At 64.2% G+C, this 7,953-nt stretch overlaps 1 protein-coding gene across 3 annotated transcripts in view; it reads right to left on the minus strand.

Annotated features, from left to right (window-relative positions):
• Positions 1-5,532, minus strand: part of COL5A1 (collagen type V alpha 1 chain) — a 139,719-nt gene extending 134,187 nt beyond the window's left edge. For all 3 annotated transcript variants that reach the window (XR_011255039.1, XM_069579805.1, XM_069579804.1), the window contains exon 1: positions 4,964-5,532. Coding sequence is in view for 2 of the 3 variants with exons in the window: in XM_069579805.1 (XP_069435906.1) it covers positions 4,964-5,090 (127 nt within the window). In the remaining variant the exon portion in view is untranslated. The remainder of the gene's footprint in view (positions 1-4,963) is intronic.
• Between the last annotated feature and the right edge of the window lie 2,421 nt (positions 5,533-7,953).

Here is a 7,953-nt window from a genome sequence, read left to right on the forward strand (position 1 = left end):
CCACCGCAAAGAGGAGCCTGTGCCCGCAGTAGAGACCAGCCCCCGCTCTGCGCAACTAGAGACAGCCCGGGCAGCGGTGAAGGCCAGCACAGCCAAAAATAAATAAAATCTTACTTAAAAAAAATCCCACAGGAGCCACAGTCATCACCCTTTCCTACAGATGGGAACCTGGTGGGGGCGGGCAGGATGCTGACCCAGCTGCAGGCCGCCCACCCCAAGGCATCACGCATACCAGGCCTCCACGCCGCGGGTGTGGCAGGGCAGCTCTGCCCACAAGAAGGGCCGAAACAGGCTCTGCCTGCAGGACCTACGTATCCCCAGGAGCCGGGCCAGAAAGCTTAAGGCATATTTGGCCAAGTGCTGGCCAGATGGGTCGATTACAGGGGAGAAATAAACAGAGAGAAAAGCAGAAGCTATAATCTAACATCGCCCTCCTGTGAGCAGAAAGAAGACTCCTCGGATTATCAGACCCAGCTGGACCCGCTTGTCCTGGGCCGGACCCGCAGCCCCGTAGCTGCCCGGCGGGCGCCGTGGCACCGGTCGCCTCCCGTCTCCCCAGCAGGGACGGGGCGCAGCGAGGAGAGACGTGGCCTGGCCGTGGGAGCCTCAAACACACCAGGCCCTGCCTGGGCAGACTGTGAACACGCAGGGACCTGTGCGTGGATGCGGGCAGGCACAGCTGTGTCCGTGTAGACACCCACCAACACACGTTGCACACACGCAGACACACGCATCCAAACACACCACACGCACACACGTGCACGCACAAATACACGCGCACGCACAAATACACGCGCACACACGTGCACACACAAACACACCACACGCACACATGTGCACACACAAATACACGCGCGCACACACGTGCACAGCCCTCTGCTGGGCTTGTGAAGCCCTGTCACATATGTGGCCCAGGGCGACCTTCACCGCCACCCTATGAGGTGACAGACACGGGAAATGTACCCCCCCCCCCGAGCACATGGGGGGCTGAGGAGGGTGCGGGAGGGCCTGGGCCAAGCCACTTGAGGACGGCAGAGCCCCCGGGGCCTCACCGGGCCCAGAGCCTCCCACTGGATGCTCACAGCTAAAGAGAGCAGGGTCAACACTGTGCTTCCTCCTCCTGCAAAATCTCCACCCCAAACTGCAGCCACAAAAGACCCTCGGCCATTAGAGAAGGTGCCCCCACACTCCACACTTCAGGGATCACCCGGATCCGTCTACACAGCTACTCTCAGAGCAAGGAAGCCGTGTCCCCCCGTTTCCCAGAGGAGAAAGCTGAGGCACAGGGCTGGCCCCCGCCCAGACGACCCCTTAGAGGCAGAGGAACCCTCCCCGCAGCCCTGGGCTCACTGACCTGACAGCCAAGGACTGTCCCCAACCAGGGCCCAAGACCGCCAGGCCAGGCCAGGCGGCACCCCTCAGCTGGCCTCGGTGTGGGGCCCAGAGCGGGTTAGGGACGGCCCAGCTGCCCTCCTGTCCCTTCTGAGACCCCCCCGCTTCTCACAGCGGCCACTCCTGCTGCATAGCATCCCAGGGCAGGCAGCCCTGGAGGCACCCCGCCAACCGAGTTAATGAGGGGCTTTCCAGCCAAGGGGAGCAGCCCCGGGAGAACAGCGAAGCGGTGGGGCTGGGAAGGTCCTGCCAGCAAGGACAGATGAGACAACAGCCAGAGGGGGAGGCGGGCACCTGCTAAGGAGGCCCCTTGGCAACAAGAGGAAGGGGAAGAAGAAAGGAAAGATCGAGTTAGCATCACCTCCTCCAGGAAGCCGCCCCGGACCTCCCCACGGGGGGCCACCCTCCACCCTGTTTTCAACGATGCTCGGCCAAGAGAATGAACAGCGTGATGACCAGCGTGCACGGGCAGGCCTCCCCCCAGCCTGTGGGCCCTCCGTCACCTCTGCCTTTCCCACAGCCAGGCCCAGCCAAGGCAAGGGCTCCAGGAGTCAGCAGCTCACCCGGGCGGGCAAGTGAAGGGCCTGGTGAAAGGGGAGTGGAGGCCGCATTCCTGCAGGCCGCAGTGACCTCGATGGCCTTGGGGTAAAGAGCGGGGAGGGGGCAGGAAGAGACAGAAGGGGGAGGAGGGAGAGAAAGGGGGGAGACAGCGAAACACTCGGCTGGCCAGATGGGGCCCCACCTCAGCCCCGGTGAGCCCCAGGCCTCCCCAGGCACGGAGAGCAGTCAGCCCCAGAGTCTGGGGCCTCAGCCCCCAGCCCCTGGGCCTCTCCGAACACCAGCGCCCTCACAGCCCCACAGGCCAGGGTGCGAGTCCAGGACGATGATGTGGGCACAGACCTACAGTGCACCAGGCAAGGGCCAGCGACTTCGTTGCAAATGTCCGAGAGTGCTGGTCTCCCAGGGGCCAGGGGCCCCGCCCTGCTCCAGTGAGGGCGCAGCGACGGGGCCTTGGGGTGCCTGACTCATCCTCGACCCTCGGGGGCTCAGCGACTAAGTGAGGAGCAGGAGGCCGTTGGGGGGGGCCTGTTCCCCACACCCCTTTGTGCCACCCGACCCTATCTGTGACCCGGGGCGGAGGTAGGGATGGGAGACAGGGCCAGACAGCCAGAAGGCAGGGCGGGCAGGCGGGCAGTGCTCAGCGAAGGGCGTGGCCGCGGTGAGAGTCCAGAAATATCTGAAGGGTGGGGTCGTGGGGCAGGCTCTGGCCGGCACCCCAGGAACAGCCCCGGAGCAGCTCTGGGGAGAAGGGCCTCTGTGCTCCCACCCCAGGGAGGGGACTCCTGCCCGAGGCTACCGCCGGGTGGCAGTGACTCCTCTGACCATGGAAACCTGCATCAGAAGAGAGAGAGGCTTGGGGAACCAGCTTGCCTTCTGAACCCCTCCCACTGGCTGTTCTTTTATGGGGAGGAGGGGGAGGGGAGGAGAAGATGGAAAAGGCTGTCTTTCCAGCCAACTGGATTGAGTCAGAGGAAATTTAACCATTTGGTGACTGTCAAGTCCCACAAAACTTGGACAACTCTTCCAACCAAATAATTGCCAAAAGCGACCACGTGACCGGCGTCAACCAATGTCGTGCCGAGGAGATGACCTCAATTTCCAAATATTGGGGTCATGTTTCATTTCACTTACTCTCCTTTGCCCGTTACAATGTTAAACGGCCCCAAACGCAATCTGACTTTTCATGCCTTCACACACTTGGCCAAGAAGAAGGTAGGAAAGAGAGCCATGTTCGGAGAGAGCTCAGGAAACATCTGGTGAATCTCAAAATGGAGAGGAGACGAGCTGCACCCCCACCCCCGCCCTGGATCTCAGTGGACAGCCGCTCCCGTGGACTGACGATGCCTTCCAAAGGGGTCCCACCCTGGGAAGGGAGGTGTGTGAAACCCACCCAGAGAGGTGGCTTCTTTGCAGGCCCTCAACGTCTGTTTGGCAGGAGCCAAATGTCTAAGCCCACAGCCACGGCCCAGGCGCTGACCCCGTGCCTGCCTCAGTCAGGACGGGAAAGAGGAGGCAGGGGGCAGAGACGGCGAACAGCCCACTCCAAACCCAGACAAACAAATGCTCTGCGTGCTCCCCAGCCCCAGCTGTGCGGGTGTGGACTCCCCTGAAGGATTCCTACCTGAGCTCCTGGGGGAAAGCCCAGCAGAGGAGCAAGGGCAGGGTTACATGGTTTTGTCTCTGATGGATGCCCAACACGGCTGCCCTGATCACATCCCCCAGCCCACTCCACACCACCTCCTTGGAGGCTGCTGCTGTCCCCCACCTCCAGTGACCCCAGGAGAAACCCAAAGCCTGTGAGTTGAGCTCAGGATCCAGGAAACGCGGATGGCAGTCCAGGGCTGAGATCCGAGACCCCCAGAGCCAGGCCAAGCTCCCCGCGCCTTCCCCAGCCCCTGACCAGCTGGATACCCTGACCCCTGTCCGCCCTGTCTGGCCCACCAGCACTCACGTGCCAGCAAAAAGGGACAGAGTATCTTGATTGGTGAGTGGAAGGTGGGAGTGATTCGTCCTGTGTGTCTTCAAATTACAAAGCAGAGCAGAGTGAGGGCTCTGAAGCGGTGCTTCCTCTGGGGGAGGAGGGAGCGGGCTGGTCCAGCTGTTCCCTGGGCCACTGTCCCTTGCCTGTGCCTGCACTCACCCTGAGCCTGCTCGGAGCCCATCTCCCACCAGCTGAGGGGAGACTTCGAGGGCCACGAGCTCTGAGGACTAAGGTGTTGGAAGACCTACCCCCCGGGACAGGCAACCGCAGAAGTGATGCTTGAACACCACCGAGGGCAGGAAAGTGTGTGGGAGGCAGTGGGGGCGGCAGGCATCCAGGCAGGCGCCCTGTGGGTGCTGGCCGGCTGGTCGCCGCCCGCAGGAGACGGCTCCTTCTAAGGGCAGACCTCTGGCAGAAGTCCCGTCCGTGCATCATGTAAACGCTGGCAGCCCAGGCCCGGCAACATCTCCCCGCCCCGCCGTGCGCCTGGTATCCCGTCTTTGGGCAGCAAACTCTAGAAAACCTTCTTCCCAGGAGAAGTCGGGAGATGGCGGGGGCTGCGTTTCTGGGATTCCCGTCCCCCGCCCTCCACCCTCGCGTCCCCTATTCCCGGGAGGCCCGGCCAGAACTGACCCGCTGTGACTCTAGGGGGCGACCCTTCCCGGGTTTCAGGAAAGGAAGTCGTGCTGCGCGCCTGCGATGTGGGACACAGAAGGGAAAGTTTCGGGACAAAAGTCTGCCTGCCTGGTGGACAGCCCCTCCGGCGCATCCTACGCGGAGCCCCAGCCTCGGGTCCCCCGACAGCCCCGGCGGTCGGCCCGTTTGGCGCGGGGGAGGGCTGTGCCGGCGCGCCCCCCTCTCCGGGGCCCCCAGCTAACGGCATTCGGAGTCTCGGGCCGCGCATTCCACAGCCAAGCGGGGAAGGTCTTGCAGGCGCAGAAGAGGCCGGGCGTCCGGGGATGACAGCCGTGCCGGCCCCGGTGGCCACCGGCCCCCGGCCCCCAGAGCCCCGGCGCCCCGCGCCCTTACCTGCGCGGCTCGGAGGCGGCGCCCACAGCAGCAGCAGCAGCAGCAGCAGCGGCGGCGGCAGCGGGGACAGCAGCGGGGCGCCCGGGCGGAGCGGGCTGCGCGCTTTCCAGCGGGTGTGGACGTCCATGCCGGAGGGGCGCGCGGTGCGGGGCGCGGGGCGGGCGCGCGGGGACGCACGGGGCGCGGGGCACGGCCCGGGCAGCGGACTCAGCGGGGCCGGCACGGCCTTAGGAAGTCATGGGAGCAGCCGCCGGCCCGTGCTCTTTGTGGCCGTGGCCCCCGGGAGGGTCGGCTGGCGCTCTCGCCCACGGCCGGGAGGGCTCGACCTCGGTCCGCGGGGCGCCGGGACCCCGCTCGGCTCGCTGGCCCCGGCCTCCTCGCCCCCTCCGGTTCCTTCTGGCCTCCTCCTCGCCGCCGCCGCCCCGCGACTCGCTCCCCTGGGCGCTGCGCTCGAGTGCGGTCCGGCGCCGGCCGCGGGGACGAAGGAGGAGTGCGACCTCGCCTCGGGCGCCGAGCACTTTTCCCCCTTCCCCTCCCGCCCTCGCTCCTGGAAGGCACCCGCGGAGGCCGGGGCTCCCCGGCGCCCGCAGCAAATCAGAGCAGCCGCTGGGCTCGGCCGGGCCGGCCCCCGCTTCCCACTGGGCGCCGCGGGCGGGGAGGTGGGGCCAGCGGGCGAGTGGCGGCGAGGAAGGGGCTGGCCCGGGCCGGGCGGGGACCCGAGCGGGCACGGCGCCGGCTCTGCCGGCGTGCGCGCGCGGACGGAGCCCCCCGAGGCCGATCCTGGACCCCTACTTTTCCCGCCCCGGGTGCCCACCCCTGGCCAAGCCCCAGAACCAGTGTGGAGGCGCCCTGAGTTCGAGCATTTGGAGTTAAAAAAAGTTGCATCTCACCCCGCCTAACTTTTTTCACGTGCTTGGAGTTGAGAGCTCCTCTTCTGGGCGGAGACTGGACTTCCAATCCAGCCAGATCGGGGCGCCCAAGACTGCAGCAGGCGCGTCCACCCCTACCCACGACCCGCTCTCCACCTTCCCGCATGGCAGGCTGGGCATCCGTGCCCACGCTGAGGTCTGGACTCCCGAGAAGTCCTCGGGGGGAGCTTGGAGATCACACATCTGGGATATTAATCAGGCGGAGGTCGCCAGCACCCCTCCCCCCTCTCTCCTCCTGCGTAGAGACCCCTCTGCCAGCAAAAAGGGAAGCCAAGGAGACACGTGTTTGGGAGGTGACAGCCGCAGAGGATGAGGGCTAGGGACCCTGCTGCCCCAGACCACCGTGGCGTACTGCCTCTCTTCCTCCACGCCATTAAGCCTCAGAGAGGTCTCCCTGGAGCCTACAGGCTGCGGTGGGTGGCCGCAGCCCCTTCCGTTTGGTTCCCCCAGCCCAGAAATATCCACCCCGCCCCCTCAAAAGTCTGCTGAAGCCTCCCTCAGACCCCTTCCCAGAAGAGCAACGGTGCTAGTTTTTAAAGTGGAGGGAAGATGAGTCAGGGGGCTTTTCAGAACCCAAGCCATCCCCTCTGCTTTGAACAGACGGTTCAGCCACTGACGCTGAAGCAGTGTTGGGACCTCCGCCCCCAGCTCCCAGACTGAAGGTGAAATTCCGCAAACGCCCTTCAGTTCCAACAGGGAGGGAGGGGAGGAGGGGAGAGGTTGGGTCTGCGGGCACCGCCATGTGCTGCCTCTCACGCCGGCCATAGGTCACTGGGGCTACCCTGGGGGGCCCACATCTGCCCACGTGCTCTCGGAGGTATTCAGCACCGCTCAGGTAAAGGACGAAACGCACAAAGTGAAATGTTCTCTCTGGTTTGGATAGTTCTTTCTTGGATAGTTCTTTCTTGCTGTTTTGCAGCCTGTATAAATCACATCTGTGGTCTGGGTGGGTGTGCCCTGTGTGAACAGGTATGTAGGTCTGTAATTCATGCGCCGGTCAGCTGGAGCTGGTCCTTGGTGAACCTTCGTGAGAGAAACTGCACCAGACGCTCCCTGAGCCCCCAGCCCCACCTGGCCCCCAGAACGCACCCCCCCACCACTAGGGGGAGGCCAGCTTCTCCTGAAGACGTGGGGTGCTACCGTGGGCCAGGGGTCTGGTTGTCAGAAGACAATGCTACCTCCGGGCTCCGTTTCCCCGCGACACAGAGAGCTCTTCCGAGGGCCGCAGATGCCTCTGTGCTGGCTCGCCAGGCCTTCTGACACCTGGAACTCAGGACAGGCATCCGGTCCCCCAAGAGCTGATAGTCAAGGGACACCATGTCCCCCGGAGAGCTGACCTCACAGTAACGGGAAAGCTTGAGACCAAGGTGGGTTCATCAGTGCCTGGACTTCGTTGGGGAGGTCAGTTTCTAGCCCACTGAGAAACTCAGAAAACAACCCCTAATCTGAGCACCCTGCCCTGTCCACCCAGGACCGGGGGAGGGTGACTGTGACGCCTGGCCACAGCTGGGAGTCCAGCAGAGACAGCACCAGCCAGGAGCACCAGCCAGACCTGTGCGACGGCTGCTTCAGAGCCACTCTCGCGCCAGGTCACACACAGCGGTAAAGCACACGGTCATTTCTGCCCCTTACAGATAAGGAAGGTGAGCATCAGAGCGAGCGAGGGACTTTCAGTCCAAGTACCAGCGCATCCATCGTGGCCACGCCTGAACCTGAGCCCAGATTTGCCTTCAGGAAGGAAAAAAGGGGATCGATTTGCCCAGATCCTTGCAAACAATGCCTCATGGTGGGTGACCCCAGAAGCATCCCCTGACCCGCCCACGACTGATTAAAATGAAGAGTCCTTTGGAAACTGTTTATTTCCCTCTGGGCTCCAGGACGCCTGTAGCGACTGAGACCCTCGTGCCCAGCCCTGCCTCACCCTGGCGCCGCCCCTGGGCCTCTCCAGGGTCCCACTTGGTCCCTCCCTGAGCATTAGCGTCAACTGCCGGCTCCACCGTGGCAGGGACTCGCCAGCATCCAGGGTTCTGAGCGCCCCTGGCCGTCCGTGGCCTTATGTCT

The sequence above is a fragment of the Ovis canadensis genome, chromosome 3 (genome assembly GCF_042477335.2).
Source record: "Ovis canadensis isolate MfBH-ARS-UI-01 breed Bighorn chromosome 3, ARS-UI_OviCan_v2, whole genome shotgun sequence".
Classification (NCBI taxonomy): domain Eukaryota; kingdom Metazoa; phylum Chordata; class Mammalia; order Artiodactyla; family Bovidae; genus Ovis; species Ovis canadensis.